Source organism: Rhinolophus sinicus, chromosome 15, assembly GCF_057876585.1.
Source record: "Rhinolophus sinicus isolate RSI-liver-muscle chromosome 15, RSI-T2T, whole genome shotgun sequence".
Taxonomy (NCBI): Eukaryota; Metazoa; Chordata; class Mammalia; order Chiroptera; family Rhinolophidae; genus Rhinolophus; species Rhinolophus sinicus.
This window is the reverse complement of record NC_142515.1, coordinates 76069668-76094639: the sequence shown is the minus strand read 5'-3', so window position 1 is coordinate 76094639 and position 24972 is coordinate 76069668. Positions and strand designations below refer to the sequence as shown.

Here is a 24972-nt window from a genome sequence, read left to right as displayed (position 1 = left end):
AAATGGCACCACACAACCCAGTGAAGTGGCCTTTGAACATAAAATAGTTGGTACCTGTGTCACACTACTTCGGGGCTTCTATTTCTGCTGCCATATACTTTTGCACCTATCCCTGATTTTTATTCTTTTTAGAACACTGATTAAGAAGGAATCTGGACCAGTAAAATTTCTTTTCAATAGTGACTGTAATAAAGGGCTAAGGTGTTGATAAAGCTGAAATGCTACGTAACCCCAAGATATCTGTCACTGAGGCTAAAGAATTTGAAAATAAGACGGCCAATCAGGATGGACAAGCTCAAATCGCCCTTGCAAAAAGCAAGTATCTGCATCCATCCATACAGCAACCCTGGGGAATACGCTTGCTCCCTACAACCCAGAAGCCGTGAAGAACGGAGGAGGAAAAAAAAAAAAGAACGGAGGAGAAAGTCTCCAGGGAAGGCACACAGGCCAATCTGAGTGAGAAACGTGGTACACGATGAACCGGAAGCAAATACCCCGCCACTGCTGAGGCCACACACGCTGCAAGGGACTGGTGGCGCTGCGGGGACCTACCCTTGTCCTCTTTGGAAAGCCTTTTTGTATCCGAGTCATCTTCGACAGAACTAGAGAGAAAACATAATGTCACTCCAGGAGGAAGAAGCAGACAGGAAACAAACTCAAAATTATAAAATACGTGCTGAGGTTGCATACCTACCCGAAATTTAGTTCTCAAAAAATGATACCCCGACAAACTTGTATTGGAAATCTGACCTAACCATAAGATTTCAGACCCACAGGAGTTAATTAATTCTGCTGGGCTAAAGATAATTAGGAAGAATTAAAGAAAACAACCATGATAGGTTGAGAAAAGAAAAAAGATTATGTAATCAGTTTAAAATAAAAGAGAAATAAAACATTCTTTAGAAGTAAGCTACAATTTCGTCAGTCTGGCTGGCCAATTGCAGAAAAAACAGCTTATGTGTGTCATTAAAACGACCAATGAAAAGGAGATAGCGTCTGGTCTAAAACTGAGAAAAAACAAACCTCATTTTCTGATCAGCGCCCTCACTGGCTGAGGACTCTTTAGGAGCCGGAGGGACTTCATTACAAGCTTCAAAAGCAAACTTCTTCACGTCTTCTTTGCTATCTCTGGGGTCTGGGCTTGAGGCTTCCAGGGGCGCTTCTGCCACCTCCTCGCTAGAGGCTTCCGCGCGCTCTGAGGCTTTACTACTCTGCTCAACTGGCTCCTCTAGCCCTACAGGCTCACAGTCCGTCCTCTCGTCACCGCCTGTCTGCTCCACGGGCTCCCTTTTCACTACCGCTAACAGGGTGTCTGCCTTGCTCCACTGAGCTTGTGCCGTTGACTCGCTGGCCAAATCTAAATCACCCTCCTCCGGATGGCCGCTGCCAAAAAGGTCCTCTTCCTCCGCAAGCTTTCTGTCTGGCCCCACGCTACTTGTATCCTGTGCAAATGGCTGCTCCAGCTCGGAACCTTCTTCTTTTACTGGCTCAGATTTACAAGTTTCCCCCAAAATGTCGAGTATTTTCTCATTTTCTACGGATTTAACAGGAATAGAATGGCACAAGGTTTAATTACCAGGGAAATACAGCAATCACAAATGCGGAACTGGCACGGCTGCCACACTAACACGAAGAGAACTGCTAGCTACACAGAGATTGGAAAACCCGCGGGTACACACGTTACACTGGTTACACTACCTGCACTCCAACCGACTGCTAGAGCAAGCCGCTACGCTACATGGAAGAGAAAAGCATCCCAGAGATTTAACCCCCAAAACCTTCTGGCTGATTCTTGACAGTCTTCATTCTGTCGTCGTTTATATATGACTCTTCCAAATTTAGCTTCCAAAGTCCAAGTTGCTTAACTGAATGTATCACCATTCACTGAACAGCTCAATTTCCAAATTTCTTTGAATTTCTTTTAATAGAACAGTCCAACATGAAAAACAGAATCTCTTCCATCGGTGCTCTGAGATATTTGCAGTCCAGAAAGTGAATAGTATTTGTTTGGAATTCTCATGAAGAAACTCTTTCCTCTTCTGGAATCCAGTTATGTCTCAATGTTTTAAAATTTATCTCCCTACCACTCCCTGCACTGCCTGAATTAAAAACCACAAAGTTAAGGTACTGTCCAATATCACAAGATCTGTTTTGTGGGGTGCAGAGGTATGAGCCCTTGAAAGGCATGCAAACTCTTTCTATATACATTTAAGTGCCATTGATAATTAAAAAGGCATGAGATCGGTTCATCTCACCGATACATTTTTGCAGAATGAGAAGTTAGCCACTTTCACAGATCTGGTGATATGGCTGGGTTTCCAATCTCTATGATCCTGGTATGTTCTGGATCGTAAACCTTTAGAACAATGTACACTATAGTAAGGCAACTTTGTAAAATTTAAGAATTCAAATTAGAGAAGGTGGAAAACTAGAATAGTTCCAAATCCCCGCTGGTAAATTTTTCATTGAACAGTACCTGGCTCCAAGGATGGCTCTTCAATTTCCTGCAAAAAAAAACCATAAGTAAGATTGTGCCAGATGGGTGAAACCTACAGTTTATTTATACCCAGAACTATAACTAAAAAGGAAAATTTTAAAACAGACTAGGAAACTCACAAATGCAACAGGTGGAGAACCTGCTCGTTCTCCCAGAGCTGGCATTCTAGCTCCTTCCTCTGGGCCCCACCCCCACATTCCAGGTTACTACCAAGGAGCCCGGAACCCGGTTTCCGTTTTTGCTGCGTCCCCCTAGGGCCTGACATTATCATTTTTCATGGTCATCAACTGAGCACACAGTTGTCTGTCCCTCTAGACTGAACTCTTAAATGAGTGGTTTTTCCTTTTTCTACTTTCAGTGCGTAACAGAACGCCAGACACACGTCAGACATTGAATTAATGTAGCGTTAGTTTCTAAACAGTCACAAAACTGAGGGAACACAGGATCAGGTTGTTGGACCCTGTTATCTTGTATGGTCATACCACCCCTGCCTCCCTGGTAACTCGAGTGCTCTTCAGGATAACACATTCCTCCTACAATTGAGGTCCCCACTGAGCCAACTCTAATTTCCAAATACCCTTCCAGGGAAGCCCTGTCAATTAAGACCACTGCTATCCCTCACCTACAGTAGTAGCCTCTGGTTTACTGTTCCCATCCCCATCTGTCTGCACTTTGCCACCAAGGTGAGCACATGTCCACGTGTCCCTCTGTGGTCTAAAGCCGTCAGCAATGGCCCTCATGCCACTTACCTCCCTGACAGGCCCACCTGTCCCCTGCCCCCACCCCCAGCTAAGTCCTACACATTTAGCTCAGGGGCCATCTGCTCAGAGAAAGGCCTCCCCAAATGGCTCCAGAGGCTGCCCCACTAATGCAGGGCCTTTCTCTCAATATGTGGTCCGGCCCCCATGTTCCTTCTGCACAAGGTACATTATTCTGGAATTTCAGCCACTACTACTAATGAGCACTGATTAGGTTCTAGGCACAAATTTACCGTATTTTGCCATGTATAATACATAGTTTTTAACTCAATTTATAAAGGAAAAATAAGGATGTGCATTATACATGGGTAGTACTAATTCTGTAGCTATATAAATGTTTTCAATTCTTTTATTTATGCTAATGAGTTAAAAGTGTAACTCTAGAAATCAATGATGATATCCATATGCAAAATAATACCCTGAAATACGATAATGGGTTTTGTTGAACTTATGAGGAACTTGCAACGATGCAGAGTTCTTGGCTTTCTATGATGCGTAAATGTCATAACTTTGTTACCAATACATAAAATTTCTTGTACTGTAACGTTAAAAAACAAACACTGGGGGCCGGCCCCCCGGTGGCTCAGGTGGTTAGAGCTCCGTGCTCCTAACTCCGAAGGCTGCCGGTTCGATTCCCACATGGGCCAGTGGGCTCTCAACCACAAGGTTGCTGGTTCAACTCCTCGAGTTCCGCAAGGGATGGTGGGCTCTGCCCCCTGCAACTAAGATTGAACACGGCACCTTGAGCTGAGCTGAGCTGCCGCCGAGCTCCCGGATGGCTCAGTTGGTTGGAGCGCATCCTCTCAACCACAAGGTTGCCAGTTTGACTCCCGCAAAGGATGGTGGGCTGTGCCACCTGCAACTAGAAAAACGGCAACTGGACCTGGAGCTGAGCTGCACCCTCCACAACTAAGACTGGAAGGACAACAACTTGACTTGGAAAAAGAAAGGCCTGGAAGTACACAATGTTCCCCAATAAAGTCCTGTTCCCCTTCCCCAATAAAAAAAACAACAAACACTAAAATTCCGTTATAATACAAAAAACAACCACCTAAATGTAAACAAAGAAAAATTTGAATTAAAAAGTTAAAATGAAAGATATTTTCCCCCCTGCAAGTTTGGGCCAAAAACGTGGGTGCACATTATACATGGCAGCGCATTATACACGGCAAAATACGGTAAGCACTTCATGTATACATGTATTAATCAGACAGCCCTAGCAAGTTGGTACTATTAGCATCATCCCTCTTTTCAGACTGGGAGACTGGCACAGAGTGGTTGACAAACTTGCTGAAGAACACACAGCAGAGCACAGGCTGTGATGGGGAGTCTGTGCATCAGTCCAGGGTTCTTCCCAATGCCGTTTACATGCATACTCCACACGTGGAGGATGGGTCCTGTGAGGACGGAGACCAGCCTTTCTTCTCATTCATGTCTGTAGCCACACTGACGCGTCATAGGTACTTAACATATACACCTTAAATAGACATGGATGGTTTGTACCTTCCACTGGGGCTTGATCTGCCATTCTAGGAAGCCTTAAGAAATCGTTCCCTTTCCCCGTAGTTTCATTTATTTGTATTCAATTTGTTTTTTATAAGACATACCCCACTCTGGGAATTAAGACTCTACGACTGAAACAAACGAGGCAGAACAATTCTCTCAACTTTTTTCAGAGAAAAACAAATACATTCTTATTTGTCTCTGGGAGGTGTTTTATGCTCTCCATTTTAACTTGGGAGTCTTTGACCTAGAAAGACACTCAATGAAACGACCAGACCTGGCTCCTCCTTTCTTTTCAGAGGCAGGAATGGGTTGTGTCGCTTCGTAGCTGGAGAGAGACATCAGCCCTAAAGTGAGCTGGGTTCCACCAAGTGTTTCTGAGGTTTGCAACCTCTTTGAGGCTGTGGTTCTGGCTCGATAATAACCAACCTTGCCCTGCCTGGCAGAAGCAAATGGAGATCTTGTCTGAGAAGTGATTTCTAATTAAGCAGCATAGGTGACATTATTTTAAAAAATAATAATAAAGTTAAAAAACAAAACAAAACAAGGACTGGCATAAGCGGACTATATTTTCATCTCCTCACAAAACTTTCTATTGAAAATTAGACAGCTACCCAAGTAAGTTTATTCCAACAATTTACATCTATGTAGGCTGGCAGAAGAATTAAAAGAAAACTCAAGACCCACATTTATGCAAATCATACCTGAAAGTTAGTCCACATTTCATTTGTTCTCATCTAAGATTTAATATTTACAGATGGTGATGAAACAGCCAAGTCATCAAAAGAAATCTGTGCATTTTCTATAAGAAAAACAGCCCAAAGGCAGAACCAGAAGCCCTGGAATCCACCTATCCCAGCTGTGATGTCCGTGCTCTGCCCATCCCACCCCCCTGCATCCTAGTCTGGACCCAATCAAATCTGTCCTAGAGAGGGGGCGCCCCTCCTTGCTGTCTCGGTCTTTCTGCAAAGGATGCCATCTGGAATGGGTCCGACAGGTGTGCCTTTTCCTCAGTAATCAAATCCATAAGAACTTCCCCAAATATGCCCTCTCAGCTGGAAGGGAGCCTATGATTGGAGGGGAAGCCAAGACAACAAGTCCTTTGCAATAGGCACATTGTAATTGGGAAAAGGGGAGCAAAACCCACTCTAGAGATACTGACCAAGTAGGCAAACCTTGCAAAAACTTTTACTTGGGAGTGCCACACAATGTCTGCAGTAGTTTCCAGAAACTGCAGTCTAACCTTTGATGCTAAAACTACGGAGATATACAACAATTTACCTGTAATATAGTGAAGTCAGATGATGAAGTATCTAAATTGTTTATAGTTTCTCTGTCTTCCACCTGTAAAATAAATGGAGAATACAGTTTATTGTATCAATAATAAAGTAACACAAGGCTACATCTTTTCATTGGAAAAGTTAACAGCCATGAAAAATCATTTGTGACAAAATCCTAAACACAGTACAGAAATCAAAACAGCATTATAATATGATTCCACTGGGGGTGTTGGAACGTATCCCCATGGATAAGGGGGGACGACTGTAGTACACTCTCCAAGTAGATCAGGACACCAGGTTTGGGGGCTGCTCCTCCAGGAACAACGTCCAGAATCACACTTTGGAGTGGATTATTAGATTTTGGTGGCCACCAATCTTTCCCCAGCCTGCACAGTAATGCTGGAACTGTGTCCGCGATGGCTACTGCCCAGAATGGAATGACATCTCTGAGAAGCCACCACGAGCAACTTCCAAACCGGAGTGTGGGAACAGAAGCACAGGACTGGCAAAACTTAGGTGACCCTTTAACTTTTCTGTATACCCAGCAAATTCACCCTCACGGAAGTAAAATAACCTAATAAATTAATGGCACCAAGACAACATGATGTGTGAGTTAAGCACATGGACGCTGGTATCAACCTGGTCTTAATTCTTATGCTCTTATGAGTGTGTATTGCCTGGAGATATTTCTTTACCTCTTTACTCCCCAATTTCCTCAACTGGAAAATGGGCATAATCTATATGTCATATTGTTGTTAAAAAGATTAAAGGACATAATGCCTAATGCCTGGCAGACAGTTCAATAAATAATATCTGTTATAAGTGTATTTTAATTTGATTTGTTTCTAACATAAAAAAAAAACTAAGGCTTTAAAAATAATGTCAAATCTTAGTATCACAGGTTTACTATTAGGAGGGTACTGATCAGTTCTTAATAGCAAAAAAACAACTTTTAATTTCTTTCAGTATTCTCAAGGCATCCAAGCCATTACACCGTCGACCAACCTCCTGTAGTAGGAAGGTCTTGAATAATGTCCCTGAAATGTTTAATGTTGCCTTGTGCAAATAGATAGCATATGATCCTGTACCTCACGAGACACCACTTTTCAATGAAGCAAAGTGTGTTTTCAGAATCATCTGAATTTTACATGTGAACAGATTAGCCATTATCCTGTTGAACTGGCACTGAAAGAACTTAACTCCAAATATAAAACTTCTCATCTGTTCTGCTATTCGAGGAATTGATATTTAGCATGTATTCTAGAGGCTGTACCTACAGCATGTTCAGGAAGCTGCTCAGGAAGCTCCTTCATCTCTCCCTCCAGCTCTCTGCTATCAGACAGGGCCTCCGGGAGGTTGTCAGCATCGTCGTCCTCCGCGCAGTCTGCAACGCTTCCGTTGTCGATTTCTGCTTCGTCCAGCACGCTGATGTCCATCATGTCGATGTCCTGCAAGTGCTCCAAGCTGGTCTCAACATCCTCCTGTGACAAAGCAAAACACAACCATCAACGAGTGGACAGCCATGGGTCCACCCACCGAATGGATCCACGGGCGAAAGCTGCACGTACCTGTCCATCCCCAGAATTTTCCTCCAGCCCGTTGTCTTCCACACCTTCTTCTTCTGGTTTACGCCCTGAAGAGAGAATTGTTAAGAGCATGAGATCAATGACACGCATGTTGCAGAACCAAGCGTTTATGTGTACAGGCCCTCAGCACGATAGCGTGGTCACCTAAAATGCCCAGGGCACTTCCCAGCCTAGGAACCGCCCTGCGCGATCCAGGAGCAGTAAGGCCACTCTGCATAAGGGCAGCCCCCTCCCACCTCCCAGAAGAGGTTCTGGAAATGGGTTCTTCGTAAGGTGGAGGCAGACCAGAGCTTTCTCAGGCCTGGCCTTCTATCAAGTGGCTTTGATTGTAGGGAGAATAGTATCGCATACAAATGTGCTGCTTTTTAGTTAAGGAATATGACGCATGTCTTCGCACAGAAACAACGACATAAAGCAAAACAAATAAGCAAAGAGAAAATAAAAGCCATTCATAACTACGACCTAGCGTTAGCCCTGTTATATACTAACACATATAGATATCTGCCCGTATTTTGCTATGTATATACATGTACTATGCGTATAAAAATGGCACTGTACTGTTGTTCTATAATCTTTTCACTCAAGTTCTGAACATATTTCCATATTCTTTAATAGCATTATATGGAGATACCATCGTTGATCTAATTAATACCTATAGTTGGAAATTTAAGAAAATGCTTATAAAGATGAACATCCTGGTGAGCCCCCCGCCCCCGCAATTATCCTCTTAGAACATGTTTCTAGAAATGGCATCTCCAGGACAAAGAGTATGTGTATTTTTAAGGTTTTTATTAAAAAGAAAAAGCCTACACATTATCAAGACATTCCAGAGGAAGGTTATTTCAATTCACATAGCTCTAGCAACAGTGGATAAAAGTACCCATCTTTCTGAATCTCTGTTAAAACCAGACATTTTTCTTTACCCTTGCCAATGTGCTAGGCAAAGAAAGAATACTTGTTTTAACCTGAATTTATCTGATTATTGCTTAGGCTGAAATTTTGTTGATCATTTGTAGTTTTATAAAACTTTCTCATTTATATCCTTTCCCCATTTAAAAGCTTGTTCTATTTGTCCTCATTTTCTATTTGCATACCGTATACACAACACACATTTTCTCCCAGTTCTTCACCAATCTTTTAGTTTTATTTATGGGTTTTGGGTAAAATTCACTTTCCCGTAGCCAAAGGCACCAATGAGTTTTTAAAGCCCTTTTCTAAACTAAGACTACATAAATATTCACCCGTATTTAGTTCTTTTTTGTTTTTCGATTTCACACTTGACTCTCAGTTCTGTAGAGAGTGAGACTATTTTCCAAATGGTTATCCCTTCTGGAAACTGATTTCCCCACACCATTTTTAATCACCTCCGAACTGATCTGAAATGTTGGTCCTACGCATTATATATTCTTATGTATGTCTGGGACTATTTAAAGTTTTGATTCCCTTCCACTTATCTGTTATTTTTGTTCACTTTAATTATGTGGCATTGTAATATTTAAAAAAATACAAAGTATTGAGATTAACTGGAAGAAAAGGAAAATGAACTGGAAGGAATGGCTTAACTTTAGGCGTTTCTTTAAGAGGTTAGTAATTTAAGGTGAAGAGAAAAATGAACAATAAAAAGGCTGGCCACACTTTCAGGCTTGCATTTCACTTTTTAGACAACTTTGACTCAGCATTTATAAAAATATGAGGAAACCATTTCCCCAACTCCCCTCACCCAACCTTGTAATTTTTCTTCCTAATAGATTAGTTTATAACATTCACAATCTGTTCGGGAGCCAACAGTTCACAGTAGGCAGGCATGCTGGCACTTTCATCCAAACAGCAGTGTATGTATGGTCATTTGCTGTATTTTTTATACAAATGATAAAATGAGTAAAAAACAGAAAAATGTAAATGATAATAGAAATGACAGCTGAAGCAAAAATGGAAATTAGGCATAACTAAAAAAAATTATGGCAAAAATGAAATTTTTGGTCTCTAGAGTAGGCTCGCCAATATTACATTGATTGACTATTTTCAATGCGAAGAATGAAATCACAGGGATGAAATGAAATACATGAAATATCCTGTGAAGACTGTGTCTCAAAAGCAGAGCGAAGTGTAGTAGGTTAGTGTCTTGGAGCTTCTGCCAGAGCCGCAACTTCCTATAGCTCTTACTCAGGAAGGTGACACTCAGCTTCTCGCAGGCTGTACGCAGGAAAGGATGCCGATCTGCCACACCTCAGGAAAACCCGTTTTCTGCAAGGCCTTTTTCCCAGAGTGAAGATCAATTTCTTAAGCCTATTTATTAAGTGTTGTTTCAAGTAATATAAGGGAACTAGACATTAATTTGCCTATATTGAACGATTAAGCTTAAGCTGTACAAAATGTGCAACATTAGGAGGAAAAAAACCTCCAAAAAAATCCCAAATCTAATCATTCACTCCATAACGCAGACTTAAACAACAAACAATACACAAACTACCCTCTCTCAGGAATAAAAATTTCCTTGTAATATGTGTTACCTGATTTTTATTTAGGAACAAAGGAGATTGTTCATACTAATACTAGAACTCAGTACATTATGTACAAATAGCCTTGGTTGCTGGCTGGGGACCCATTTACCATTTTATGATAATCTTATGACAAAATATGCTTTGGGTTTCAAAAGACGTTTCGAACTCAACCAATGGTCTTTATTCATACACCAGGAAGATGCCCCAGCAGCATTCCCCAGTTTTACTAGATTTGATAAAGCTGCTATCGTTCTGGAACATGTACACTGCTTTTTGTCCAATTCTGTTCTAGTGACTAGGAAAAATCTGAGTAGGTTACCACAAACTTGCCACCCTTTATACTGTATTTCTCTCTTTTACAAAAAAGGCAGCACATTTTCATCAAGCAGGATCAGGGGTTTCCACTCTTATGACTGCCTTTCCTTCTGAGCAGCGGCACAGGTACACTGCAGCCCAAATCCCTTCCGGGGGACAACAGCTCATAGTTAGAAATACCAAGTGAACATGCAGTCTTAGGAATGTTTAGTTTTCAATATAGAAAGCATGTGCCCCCACTAGGATACTTCTCAACAATCACTATTTGGGAAAAGACACCTTACCTTCCAAAGATGAAAAATGGTGTGGTTAATGCCAAATTAACATAAATGAAAAATATCACTCTCTTTCTACCTGTACCTATACCCCACATTTTTCTGGTACCCCAAGGATCAGTGGCTGCTACAAATGTTATCTTTACTTTTGAGTATATTTCTCCTTGGATACTGCTGCTACCGGTATGTAGAATTTTTAGGGTCTTGCATATTAGGTATAGAAGCCTACTGTTTGTGACATAAGTTGCAAGTATTTTCCCAGTTTGTCATTTGTCTTTTTACTTTGTTCATTTTAAAAATTATACAATTTAAAAAATTGTTGCTTCTGGGGGGAAAAAATTGCTCTCCAGCAAAAACTAAAACACCGTCTGTCTTTATACTAAAGGAAAAAGTGCCCCTCAAATCCATCCTCCATAAAGTAAACTGCCAGCTTTGTTCGCAGCCTCCAAACGACAGGCACTGTCGTTCTTGCTCCAGAACCTGCTCCTGGCCCTCTTGCCTGTGATGCCACCCCAGCTCCCTGCTCAGCTTCTGCCTTGGTGATTATGGCCACACTCGCCTGGTGGGCTGCCTCCCTCTACTTCTGCTGGGACTCCCTCATAGCACCCCGTGTGGGCGGACCACTGCTTATTTTTATTTGATCACACAGACACAGTGACGTAACTATACAAATACATTCATGAAAAGATGCACTCATTTCACTGTAAATTTTACTTCACTAATAAAAGATGTACCCTCCTGGGGTGGCGAAGTAGCTCTGTTGGTTAGAGCGCGGTGCTCTTAACAAGGTTGCTGGTTCGATCCCCACATGGGCCACTGCGAGCTGCGCTCTCTACAACTAGACTGAAACAACTGCTTGACTTGGAGCTGATGGGTCCTGGGAAAACACACTTAAGTAAATAAAAAAATTAAATAAAATAAAAAAGTTAAAAGAAAAAAGGATGCTCCCTCCTAAATATATGGAAAAAGCTAGTTTCCCTTCTGCCCACGGTATTCCTTGGTAGACTTTCAAAACGTTTTCTTGGGCATTTACATACACATATAAACGGAAATAAACTCCTTATGTAATGGGATTATATTCTATACTTGCTGTAACTTGCCGTCACTCGGTAACAGGCCTTGAGATGTTTTCCTGCACTATGGACACTGATATACTGCCATCTTGTATTCCATACTGTGCATGTTCCTTACTTACCCGCCAAGAGGCTTTGTTAGTTGATCATTCCGAAAACTGCCCATTTCTCACACCCTTACCAACGTGGGATATTAGGAATGGTATACATTTTTACCAGTGTGATAGGCAAAAATGGTATCTCATTATTTTTGTGTGTTGTCCTTCAATTGCTAACATGGGAATCTTTTTTTGTTTATAGGTCACATTTGTTTCTTCTATTTGTGAACTGCTCATTCAGTCTTCTGCTTTTTGTCAACTGGATTTTTTATTTTCCTTATTGATTTGTAGAAATATTTATTGCTTTCTGGATATTTATATGCTGTAATATTTTCTCCTAGTCTGTTGTGTGTCTTAATTATTTATGGTGTCTTTTGTTGGGAAGCTTAAATCTTTTATGTAATCAAATTTATTTTTCTTTATAGTCTCTCAGTTTTAGTCTCATTTCAAGCCTTCCTTACCACTATAAAAGTACTATCCTAGCTGGAATTTCTGTTTTGCACAGTAGGAGGTAAGAATAGTTTTCCCCACCGTCAGATAGCCAATTGTTCTTAACATCATTTATTGAAAAATCTTTAGTGCTACCTTTAAAATGAGTAAATCCTAAAACTTCCCTGGTCCTAATATCCTGTTAAAATCAGGACAAGTCTGCCTCACTGGTTTTTCAAAATTTTCGTTATTCTTGGGTTTATTCTTTTTTAGATTAATTTTAGAATAGACAAATTTCAAAGTTTCTTTTTAAGTTACTTTGGGGGGAATGGACAACTTTCTTATATGAAATCATCACATCTAGAAAAACTTCCTCAAAATGAACTATATCATAGGTCTTGAATAGCTCCTTTCAGCATCATTTCCTATTTAACAATACTACACACACACACACACACACACACACACACACCCATCTGGCAGCATCTTGCTGAACAATAAGTCTTTGACTTACAGAAGATATCACTGCCACCTCAAAATGCAAGAGAATGTGAAGTGACAAACAATTCTAACTAGCCAGTGAGTTTGGTAAGTACACTGTGTGTATCAGCCAGGGCTTTATTTTCTCACATCTCTGAAGTTGTCACTGGCTTAGTTCTGAGTGCCTTACCAGAATGAGGCATATTCAGCCCAATAGACCTTACAAACCCAGCACTGGCCTAGAAGGAGCTGACATCCCAGTAACAGAGTGCCACAACCACCCTCCTCAAAAAGGATCCGGTTGCTTGGAAGAAATGGCTGATTCTTGGGGTGGGGGAGGGAAAGTACAAGAGACTGGAACACCCTCTTACATCAGAAAGTAACAAGTGCTCAAACAATGACATGGACATGTCAAAAAAGACACAAGGGCCAGCTTGAAGGGCTCTCATTGGGACAATTTGAACATCAAAATTTAAAATAATAATCATAAAGTCTTACAACCTATGAATAAAGTTCACACTGATAAATGGGGAAGAAGGGCTTATGGTAGGTAGAAAACCAACTAACAGATGTAGAAGGAATAATAAATTTAGAAAATCACTATTGGAGAAGAATCAGTGGATGCCGAAACTAGTGGAGGAGGAACAGGATATTTAGTACTAAATGTAAGTATGTAAGTCTCCAAGTATTGTCCCCATAGATACAATGACAAAGGGTAAGGTAGTAACTTTCCAGTGGAGAAACCTGATCAACACTGTGGGTTACTCAAATGGACAAACACCATGTGTCTCTGGAGAAGCTACACTGAGAATAGCGCTTCTGGAGGTATTGCTGACAAAAATGTACAATTTGAACCTAATCACTTGAAAAAGCAAAATAAAAAAAACAGTCTTTAAATAAGTGGTCTATACTTTCAAAAATGGCGGTGTCACAACTATAACGCAAGACTTGCGATCTGTTTCAGATTAAAAGAAACCAAAGAGACATGATAACTGAACGCAATGCATGACTCTGATTTTTCTTCTGTACTACGAAGAATGTTACTGAAACAAATGCTGAAATCTAAATAAGGTCAGGTCTAAACTTAGATAATAGTATTGTATCGATGCTAACTTTTTTTTTCAATTGGGGAATGTTGGGGAACAGTGTGTTTCTCCAGGGCCCATCAGCTCCAAGTCAAGTCGTTGTCCTTCAATCTAGTTGTGGAGGGAGCAGCTCAGCTCCAAGTCCAGTCACCGTTTTCAATCTTTAGTTGCAGGGGGCGCAGCCCACCATCCCATGTGGGAATCAAACCGGCAACCTTGTTAAGAGCTCGCTCTAACCAACTGAGCCATCCAGCTAACTTCTTGATTTTGATAACCATAGTTATGTAATGTCCTTGCTTTTAGGCGATATTGTAGTATGTAGGGCAAAGGGGCACATGCCTGCAACTTATTCTAAAATAGTTCAGGGAAAAATATACACATGTAAACAAACAAACCCAAAACAATCCAGTAACACAGTTTTGGGTAATAGTTTAATAAAAAGCAAACGTGCTGGGGGTGACCGGGTAGCTCAGTTGGTTAGCGCGTGGTGCTGATAACACTAAGGTTGCTGGTTTGATCCCCAAATGGGCCACTGTGAGCTGCACCTGCCTTAAAATAATAATAATAATAAAAAAAAAAGCAAACATGCTGATTTTGCTTTTCCAGTTAAATTTACTTTCCTGGTAATTATTTTTAAAAGATTCTGCTAAACAAATTATTGGCGTAAGACTATTATTTTGGAGGAGTGCTGAGACTACTTGAGCTATGCTTTCAAGGATTCTGATTAAACTAATCAGTATGCTGTTAAAATCTTGATACAATCTAATAAGGTAGTTGAAAATAATTCAGCGAAACTTACAGACTTGCTCTATCAAATATCAAAATTTACTGTAAAGCTCCAGATAGAATGAATTATGGCCAAGAAAAGAAACCGGACACAAAAGAGTCCGTACTGAATGGTTTTAATTTTATATGAAGTTCCAGAAAAGGCAAAACCTACCTATGGTGAAAGTAATTACGTGGGGGCAGGATGGGGGGGGAGAGGAGGTCATAGGGGAGGAGTGTGACTGAGAAAGGGCAACAGGAATCTGATAGAAATATTCCATATTTTGATCCTTTTCTACCTCACACCATTTGCAAAGGTAAGTTTCAAATGAACTAAACATCCAAATGTAAAAATAAAACCATAACTATTACTCTACAATGTAGAATATTTTCTGTAATTTTAAAGCAAGGAAGGGCCTTTAAAAACATAAAATCTACAAACCACATAGCATAGGTTGACAGCACAGTCAGTATAAATGATTAAAAATGTAATGACCAAAACACCACAAACCAGATAAGTCAAAAGACAGTCTGGGGAAAAAAAACAATTACGACATTTTATAAATAGCACTCAAAAGTCAAGAAAACAAACAACCAGTAGAAAAAATGGGCAAAGGGTAGAAAAGGCAATTCAGAAAACACTGATGGCCAATTATCAGAAACCCTCTAATCTGTAAAGAAATGCAAATGAAAACTTTACCTGTGGAGAAACGCAGATAAACACAACAAAATACCTTTCTTCTATATAAGAGAGAACATTTAAAAAGATAAATAATACTCAGTGTTACCAGAGTTTAAAGAAACAGGCACTCCCCCTCCACAGTTGGGTGAGAGATTAACTAGTATAGCCTGTTGGAGTAGCTATTTTAAAATAAAACGCACATATCCTTTGATCCCAGACTTCTACTTCTAGTTAGTCATCAAAAAATATATTCCTTCAACCACAGAGACATTTCTGGTTCGTGGCAGCACTGAAAATTGGAAATGCCGAGTGAAAATTGGAAAAAAAAAATCTCAAAAGTTTAGAAATAAGGAGACTGATGAACTAAGTTGTGGTACATCATAGGAAGGATTACATTAAGCTATTAAAAAAGTATTGGGGCTTTACTTGTAGCACTTTGGAAAGACGTCCTTAACATCTTAAGTAAAAAAAAAGCAAATCATAAAATATTTTATATAGTAGGACATAGTTTTTTAAAGGAAAGAAAAAGACATGTACACAGGTGTATGTGCACCCTAATGTATTTATTTTTCAATGACTGCATAACACACAGAAAAGTCTGGGGAAACATGTTCAACCTTCTAACAGGCTGCCTCCCAATCGGGAAAAAACTACATTTTACTTAATGCATGTCTGTACTTTTAAAAACCCTATGTACAAGTATTTTTTATTTATTTATTTATTTTTTAATGAAAAGGAAGAGCAAAAGGACGATCCACTGGCTCCATTTTCCCCCGCCACAACAGTCTTTCTCTGTCGATTTTCCAGTACTCTTTGACATTTACTCGGGCAAAGGCAAAAATGCATAACGTACAAAGGACCACAGAAGTGACTCCATTCCAAGGTGAGGTCACTAACTGGTAGACACCCAGAGCTTACACCACAGTGTGCCTGCCTCTTAGGCATTTATTTCAAACCCACTGGCCAGGTCATGTATTTCATTTTGTTTTGGGGCCTGAGCAACAAAGTTTCCAACCAACCAAGGGAACTTTTAGACCAGTCCAAACACCCAGTTTTAGCTGATTCTTTCTTAAAACAGTAGTTGTGTTATTAAATTACTGAGTAAATGCTGAGGGGGAAGAAAAACAAAGAAGATACAGGCCCTGCCTTCAACAATCTGGCTACTACACAGGCAGAATGACATCAGCAAGGTATAAGGAACTAAGCCATAGCAGTACAGAGGACCCGGGGAGACATGAGTGGCTCCGGGTGGGATCAGAAGTTGTCTCTTGATAGGATGCGAATGCAGACAGATGGGAAACAGGAGCGTGTGGACAGAGCACAGAGGGCCAAGAGTGAACCACGTCTGTGGCCGGATGAAAGCCCAGAACATAGTAGAGGAAGGTGGCAGGGGGAGGAAGTGGGAAGCGGAGGCCTGGGTCAGATGCTAAGGTCATTAATGCCACGTGGAACGTGTTTTTATAGGGCAGGTAGTTTCTGAAAGCACTATCTGTAAAAATGACAACTCTGTTTTGGTCAGATGGTAAAAGGGAAGTTAGTTTCTGGAAGTCAGAACAATAGGAAACTCAAGCCATCCTAAATACTCTCTATACTCTAAGGTTAAGGTTCTGGATAAGCAAGGGCTGCTGAGCAACCTACAGAAGGAAATGAGTAGAGGTGTAAATACCTCTTCCACACTCTGAATTCCCAAGTAGCACAGAAACAAAATACAGTAGAGGGATCTTGAAAGAACACGCAAGGCTTCATTCGTTCCAGGCTTTTTTGATTCACAGAGCAATTCACAGGCCCCAAATACAACCTAGTAAACAAGGCACATTAGCAAAGAAAGCAGTTTTGAAGAAACCTCTTAATGTTAGCAGAACTCATAAAGTCCTCAATACCTTTGCCGGATCTCTTTGATGTCTTCTTGTTTCCTTCTGAGGTAATTTCAATTTCATCAGGATTACCCCCTTCATCTTCAATTGCCTAAAGAGAAGATAAAAGTTCACCAAAAGTCAGCACACAGACTTGATTTTCACAGAAGCTCCAGGCTGCTGATTCGGAAATGCTTCCCACTACCCCTTTCATTCATTCTCTTGCTCTACACCTTGAAGGAAGGGCTCAGGAGTCAGAACTGGTAGCGTCAGACTTAACCAGTTCTCAGCTTTACTTAATCACGCGGAGTTTGTTTTTTTATTCTGGAACATGGAGCTAATAAAAGTACTTACCCTGAAATGCTGTCGTGAGAACTCTATTATGCATGTAAAGCTAGCACTAAACGAACATTAGGCTTATTTTTAACATTATCACCACAATCTGCTTCATCCTATTCCTGGGCTCAAGGGCACTCAAAAAGGGAAAGAGCACGCTCCAGTTTCCTATGATTTCGCCCAGCAATGTGCTGTCCGACCTTCTGAGACCCCCAGCTCCATGCCTCACCTGCACCGGCACTGTCTGGAAAGACTACTAACACTCACTGGCTGAGTTCCTGCTGTGCGTGGCATGGGACCAGGCATGACATGCATTACCTTATCTAATCATACACATCTATGACTGACTCCAGGGGTCTTGCTCTCAACCACTAGGGGACCTACCTCAAAGCATAGACTTAGAAGGAGCTCCTGGCAAGCCCAGCCTCCCACCCCAAGGACTGGTCATTCACTTCAACAGCCCCCTCCCGTGCTCAGCAAATCAGTACAGAACACGTCAATGACATCCCTGGATACTGGGCTTCATGTTTAGGTTTTACTAATAATCCTTTCTTTCTTTACTGTGAGCATTATTTTCATTTAAACCCCCTTCAAATACTGTGTTTTATTTCTAGACAGTTTTAGGAGTCTCAGATTCTCAGGAGTTTTCCAGTTTGGTAAGTATGAATTTAGAATGGGGTTGGGGGAACAAGCGTGGGGGTGTTCCACACCTAATCTGTACCAGGAGCAAAGAAAATGTATCTCTTCTCTCTAAAGCCAGAGCCAGGAGTTGGAGAGTTCTGCTTTGGGATCAAAGAGCAGACAACCAGAAAGTCTCTCACCCTCTTGTTGGGGACAGACAATTCTGGAACACCACTAGAACTGTCCCAGATAGGAGGATATATTTCACCCTCAGTATGTCTCTTCTGGGTGCAGTGTTTACAGGGTCATCCCTAGGGGCACTGAGGGCTCTGAGACATCCTTATGAGCCTTGGCAAATTACAGTTGTGTTCTCTTTTCCTCTTTTTGCTCTTCTTGGAAAAATAAACAAAGGGACACAAACTGGATGACAGAAGTGGGAGAGAAAGAGAAGTTCAGAAATTCCAGACTTGCTTGGGCAGGACAGGAGATGTGTATACAGGCTGACAGTATTTATGTATTGTGGCCACATCCCCAAGAAACTGAAAGGAGGGAGAAGCAGGGATGGATCTGTCCCCTCAGAGATGACAATGATGGAAGATTCCTGAAGTCCCACACCAGTCTCAGCCACCAGCCAGACAGGAAAGCTCAATGTCATCTTATCAGCTTTGCAGGTTTTTGGAATGTCTGGGGGGGAAAAAGGATACCCCCCACCCCCAATTTGGCTTTATTGATAGGAGATCCTGGTGGTGAAGAGCAGGGACCACATCTCCCCAAGTGCCAACCCTCTTTCCTTGCATTTTCCCAGGTAACCATCTTGGTCGATGAGCTGCCTGCTAAGAGTAAAGGAAGTCAGTATCAGTAGTGAAAGAAACACTACTAGTAGTGAAAGCTCTAGTTAGAAAGGCCCCAACTGGGCCGGCCTGGTGGCTCAGGCAGTTAGAGCTCCATGCTCCTAACTCCGAAGGCTGCCGGTTCGGTTCCCACATGGGCCAGTGGGCTCTCAACCACAAGGTTGCCGGTTCAATTCCTCGAGTCCCGCAAGGGATGGTGGGCTCTGCCCCCTGCAACTAAGATGGAGCACGGCACCTTGAGCTGAGCTGCCACTGAGCTCCCAGATGGCTCAGTTGGTTGGAGCGTGTCCTCTCAACCACAAGGTTGCCGGTTCGACTCCCACAAGGGATGGTGGGCTGCGCCCCCGCCAACTAGAAAACGGCAACTGGACGTGGAGCTGAGCTGCGCCCTCCACAACTAAGACTGAAAAGACAACAATTTGAAGCTGAACAACACACTCCACAACTAAGATTGAAAGGACAACAACTTGACTTGGGGAAAAAAAAGGCCTGGAAGTACACACTGTTCCCCAATAAAGTCCTGTTCCCCTTCCCCAATAAAAATAAAAAAATAAAAAATAAAAATGTAAAAACCCAGTTCTTTAAAAAAAAAAGACAGACCCCAACTGACTCTGAGCATATCAACTCACCATTCACAAACCCAAGCTTCCTCATCTGGAAAACAAGTAATCCCTACTTCCTCTTAATAACAATTAATAAAAAATAAAACCCCAATCTTCAATTGTTGAGCCAAAAGGGTGGAATGAGTCACAAACCACACTGTCTGCAGGGTGAGGGGGATAGGGGTCCCAGCTGTGAGGGTCCCAAGGCAAGAGGACCTAGATGGGAAAAAGGCAAAAAAAGAAACCAATAGGAATAAGGAAAATGTAAGGGATGCAGACATTTCATGGTTTTCACACCTGGCCTTCAGAACCCCTCAAGGTAGGGATTAGAAGCCCCGTTTTCAAAATGAAACATGGTGGCATAGAGGAAAAGTGAATTGTGACAACGATCATATCCTCAGTGTTTACATGTGCCAAGCAACATGCCACGCCTGTTTCATGCAATCTCACTTAGTCCTAACAGGAAAGCACCTTTTTTTTTCCTTCCCTTTTTACACAAGAAGAAACAGGCTCAGAGAGGATTAAACGTCTTCCATGCCCAAGATCAACCCACTGAGACTTGGCAGAGCTCCGAGTCCAGACGCAGTGACGGGAGCCCACACTCTGCCTGCCTTAAGTCCTGAAGCCATCTCGGTGTCCTCCCCAAGTCTGTCTTTTACATTTCTGGTCGCTATTACACATAGCACTTTCCCTTCCATGTTAGTTCTCCAAGCTAGAGCTGAAAACCCCTAAACTGTTCTTTTTTCCTCCTTTAAACATTCTCTTGACGTGTTTACTTTATAAATTAACTCCCTATTCAAGACTTGTTGGCTCTAAACGAACAAGGAACGTTTACCTTCCTAGAAAAGACCTCCGCGGCAAGAGCGGGCTCGGAATCAGCCAGCTTGGGTTCAAATCCCGTCGCCTCCTCACCCCGGCCGTGTGACCTTGACCGAGTCCCCTACCTCGCCTAGGAAGTGAGGACTTCAGGGTTTCCCGTCCACTTTTGGAAACCGAGAAGAGACAATGAGAGCAAGGCCCTCGGCGAAGTGGCTGATGGGGAAAATAGAAGCCCTCGGTCGATGTCACCCGCTACCTAGAGCTGCAGAGCACTAGCGGCTTCCTCCGTTCGCGTCCAGATTTTGTTTTTCTCGCTCTAATGCGGCACAAGGATTTGAACCTGGGCCAGGCTGGGCTCTCAGCTCCTGCTCGGGCCTAGGAGGAGCCACAGAAGAAGCGCGGAGCACCAGACCGGGCGCAGGCCGCAAACGGGGCCGAAGGCGGGCCCTGAGGCCAGGGAAACTCTGTTGCGGCCGCCGGGGATCCCCTGACCCAACACCTGCCCACTCCCAGGTCCCCAGCTTCACCTTTCTGAGCCTCTCCATCAAAACGCTCTTGTTGCCGCTCGAGTCCAGATTCCGTTTCTTCAGCTCCGCCCGCAGATCGATCACCCGCAGATCGCTGAGGCGCCGCGTCCCGGTTTCTGACGAGGCGGAGCTCAGAGCCGCTGCGCCCGCCGCACCCGAATCGCCTAGGCCTGAGAGAGTCTCCGCCATTCCAGGGACCCTGGCTCCGCCACCCACTTCACACAGAACCAGGCTGGTTTTATCTCGGCTTCTAGCACAAAATGGCGCCGCCTGCCAGAGAACCGCTCCAGCCGCCCCGGCGCGCCTCGCTTCTGCGCAGGCGTACCTGGCGCAGAACCGACGCTCCCCGTCGCGTCTGCACATGCGTGGTGAGAGCTCTGGGGAGATGTGCGCAGGCGCGTTGCGTCTCACTGGCCTCCCGCCGCGAAGGGCCGGAACGCATGCGTGCTGCAGTTACAGCGCCTGCGCGTTATGATGGGAAACGAACGGTTGGGCTACGCGGTAGCCGACTTGAGGCTAAGAACGCTGGTAGGGGCGGCGCGCATGCGCGGCCGGAAAGCGGGGCGGGAGGAAGCGAATGCGTTTTCCTCTTAGGCGGCGCCATTTTGTGCTCAAAGCCGCTACAGCCCCTGGCGGTGTGGGGAGTAGGTGGCGGAGACGGGAAACCCGGGATGGCGGAGACTCTGGCAGGGTCCGGCGACTCGGGTTCTGGCACGGCCACTGTCGGCCCGGGCGCCTCTGAGGCCGGGACGCGACGACTCAGCGACCTGCGGGTGATCGACTTACGGGCGGAGCTAAAGAAGCGGAACCTAGACACCGGCGGCAACAAGAGCGTCCTGATGGAGCGACTCAAGAAGGTGAGGCTGCAGGGGGACCCGGGGTGGCGCAGGAGGCCGGGGCACGCCCCCACGCGGGCCTGTCACCGCGACTCCTGCACCCGAGTGTCCCCGGCCCATCCCAATCTTGGTCGACCCCCCGCCCGAGCTGTGTGACCTTGGCCTGTCACAGCCCCTCTCTGTTTCTTGCCTTCTGCCAGCCTGTAGCCTTACGTGCGCTGACAGCCGGCCTTCTTAGCCACTAGGGCGGCCCCTGGACTTCTCCCAGGGCTTGAGTTGGAGACTCGGGTCTGTGACCTTGGACAAGTGCCTTCCTCTTCCTGTGCCTCAGTTTCTTCTGGAGAACGAATGACTGAAGGACCTTGGAGATCTTTCAGGAAAGGGGGCTGTTGTTGTATCTGTCCCCAGAACCTTTGCACTTAAGCCCTTCGCGGGACTGTTCCAAGGTCTTCTGGCAGACTCCTTGTTGTCATTTTGGGTTTGAGCTTTCACCTCCCCCACCACCCTCCCTAAAGTGCAGTTCCACCTGCCTGCCTCCTTCTATTATATCATCCTGTGTTGTCCCATCTCACAGCACTTAACACAAAGTTAAGTGCAGGGGATAGTTGTTTTCCCAACCAGAACAAGCTCCTTAAGGGTAGGGACTTGGTGAGTTTACTGTTGAGTGCCCGCTCCTGTGCCAGGGACACAGATACCTCCCTGACCTGGTCTGTTTGGTGTTCTTCTTCCCCAGAGGTCAAAGATAGCCTGTGGAACACCACGCAGCCTTTGGCCAATGCAGACCAAGTACAAGCTTCTGCTTTTGTGTTATGTTATTAACTTAAACTAGAAGGTTGGGCAGTTTCAAGGTTAGGGGCCATTTTGGAACTGGTCATTGACCCCAATTCTGGGGTCCCAGCTCACACACCCCTTTGTCTTCTGGGCATGGGGCCCAGAGGGAACCACATTGCATTGGATTCATCCTGTGCCTTTTGGGCTTGCAGCCCACATAGCAGACCCAGACTTGGTCTTTGCAAGGAAGAGTTTGCCTTTGTGTGCTAGGAGGTTGTTACTTACAAGGAACAGTATGTGTCCGGCAGTTCTTGATAATGTAAAAACTCGTCTCTTCCTGACAGGCGGTTAAGGAAGAAGGGCAGGATCCTGATGAAATCGGCATCACATTGGAAGCCACAAGCAAAAAGACAGCAAAGAGATGTGTTAAAGGTATCCATCCACCTGTACTTACTGCTGCGTGAGGCCCGAGTGTGTGTTTAGAGAACTTACTTAGAGAACTGGTTTTTTAGCACTCTTTCTGCCCAGGCCAGAAGGAGAATGTCTTTGGCCCACATTGTCCTCCATGTAATAATTAGGTCTGCTCTTCACCAAATAACAAGTAGCTCTGTCAGGGGTACTGGAGAAGTAAAGAGCTGTGCAGGCGCCAAGTAAAGTTAAAGTATGTATTGAAAGCATCCCAGATCTTGTCATTGGGGTTAAAAAAGTACTAGAGTAAGACACACTCTGAAAGCTGCTCCAACTGGTTTGAGCAACTGAGTGCACCTGCTTGCTGCTTGGCTTCCTTCCTGGTTTAAAAAATAGGACTTAAAACAAGGAAAATGACAACAACCCGAGACTAAATAGAATCCAACTTCTCTAGGGTCCAAAATAGATTGTCGGAGTATTTGCACCCAGCCTATGTTTTACCAGTGTGATTTTTAAAAAAAATATGAGGTATAATTCACATACTATAAAATTCATCTGTCTAAATTAGTCGGTGCAGTGCTTATTCACAAGGCTATGCAACTGTCACCAGTATCTAATTCTAGAACATTTTTATCACCCCAAAAAGAAACCCCCAGGCCCATTAGCAGTCATTCCCCATTTCCCCGGCCCCCAGCCCTCGGCGTTGTCTATTGACTTTGTCTCTATAGCTTTGTTTATTCTGGACATTTCATATAAATAGAATCATACCGTATGTGGTCTTTTGTGTCTGCCTTTCACTGAGCGTCATGTTTTCAAGGTTCATTTATGTCATAACATATATCAGCACTTCATTCCTTTTTATGCTTGATACAAGTCATTTTTGGAAGAATTTAATTCCATAAAACTTTGAAATCTTGCTACCCTCATTGGCTGTCATTCTCATTATTAGATTTTGTAGTGACAGGGACAGTATAATTTAACACACCTGTGTGATGGACTTGTTTTTTTGAAAGGTGCCACACAAAACTTCTGACAGATGTATATGTCCCATTTATCTGCAGAAGTGCTAAATTCAGGCAATGGAGGACAGCTGCTTAGCATGTAAAAAATTAATTTGTATCGTTTTCAATAATTCAGTTTACTTTTTAACAGCTTTTCTTTCTTTTTTTCCCCCATTCTGCCTCCCCATCCCACACTCTAGTTCAAGCTATTGTTTCTCAGTCTAGTTGTGTAGGACACAGCTCCCCATGCTGGTGTTATGAGCCTTGGCGCTCCCACGGGGCTGAGGCAGTTGGTCAGCCGCTCCCAGCAGCTCATGGCAGCTCTGCTGGCTGCTCACGATGGCAGCTGGCCACTCATGGCAGCACACGGTAACCCACGGCAGCACACAGCAGCCCACGGCCGCTTATGATGGTTGCCGGCCACTCACGCTGACCGCCGGTGCTCATGGCGGCACACAGTAGCCCGTGGCAGCACACGGCAGCTCACGGCAACCTCCAGCTGCTTGCGGCAACCTCCAGCTGCTCGCGGCAGCCCAGCTCCAGGGAGAGCTGTTGTTCACAGTCTTAGCTGTGGAGGGCGCAGCTCACTGGCCCGTGTGGGAATTGAACCGGTGGCGCTCCAACCACCTGAGCCACCGGGCCAGCCCTTAACAGCTTTTCTTAGGACAACTTTTCCATAACTCATCTAACTGGTTAAAACTTATACACCACACGTGTTTTGAAAGGTTAAATTTTTAAATTAGGTTACACAAAGGGATTTACATTTAAGTTTAATTTTAAAACAATGTTTTTGCTGCTCTTGTATTGGTCTATGTTTCAGTTATAAATACTGAATAAATAAATAAATACAGACTGAGGGAGACTGTCCATAGCAGGGAACATACAAATACTTTCGTGTGCTTCGCTGTTAAATTATTCATGGTCTGAAAGTCTGTTTTACTATAGCTGTGAAATAACTTACTATTAGTTTGAAAAGTTTTAATGTAGATGGTCATTTAAAACTGATGAGGTTCAAGACTT

At 43.5% G+C, this 24972-nt stretch overlaps 2 protein-coding genes across 6 annotated transcripts in view; one reads left to right on the top strand and one right to left on the bottom strand.

Annotated features, from left to right (window-relative positions):
- Positions 1–21312, bottom strand: part of SAFB (scaffold attachment factor B) — a 34571-nt gene extending 13259 nt beyond the window's left edge. For 2 of the 4 annotated variants that reach the window (XM_088792307.1, XM_088792308.1), the window contains exons 1-9: positions 20937–21265; positions 17208–17292; positions 7607–7671; positions 7316–7519; positions 6040–6102; positions 5463–5495; positions 2477–2504; positions 1024–1534; positions 553–602 (exon numbers count right to left, since the gene is read on the bottom strand). In XM_088792307.1, the coding sequence (XP_088648433.1) occupies positions 553–602; positions 1024–1534; positions 2477–2504; positions 5463–5495; positions 6040–6102; positions 7316–7519; positions 7607–7671; positions 17208–17292; positions 20937–21125 (1228 nt within the window). In that variant the 5' untranslated portion in view covers positions 21126–21265. Of the gene's footprint in view, positions 1–552; positions 603–1023; positions 1535–2476; positions 2505–5462; positions 5496–6039; positions 6103–7315; positions 7520–7606; positions 7672–17207; positions 17293–20936 lie in introns of all 4 variants that reach the window. The other 2 variants (XM_088792309.1, XM_019710761.3) reach the window with 1 other exon arrangement.
- A 174-nt stretch (positions 21313–21486) lies between these two features.
- The window catches only part of SAFB2 (scaffold attachment factor B2), a 30153-nt gene continuing 26667 nt past the window's right edge, over positions 21487–24972 (top strand). For both annotated transcript variants that reach the window (XM_019710757.3, XM_074337653.2), the window contains exons 1-2: positions 21487–21793; positions 22888–22975. In XM_019710757.3, the coding sequence (XP_019566316.2) occupies positions 21608–21793; positions 22888–22975 (274 nt within the window). In that variant the 5' untranslated portion in view covers positions 21487–21607. The remainder of the gene's footprint in view (positions 21794–22887; positions 22976–24972) is intronic.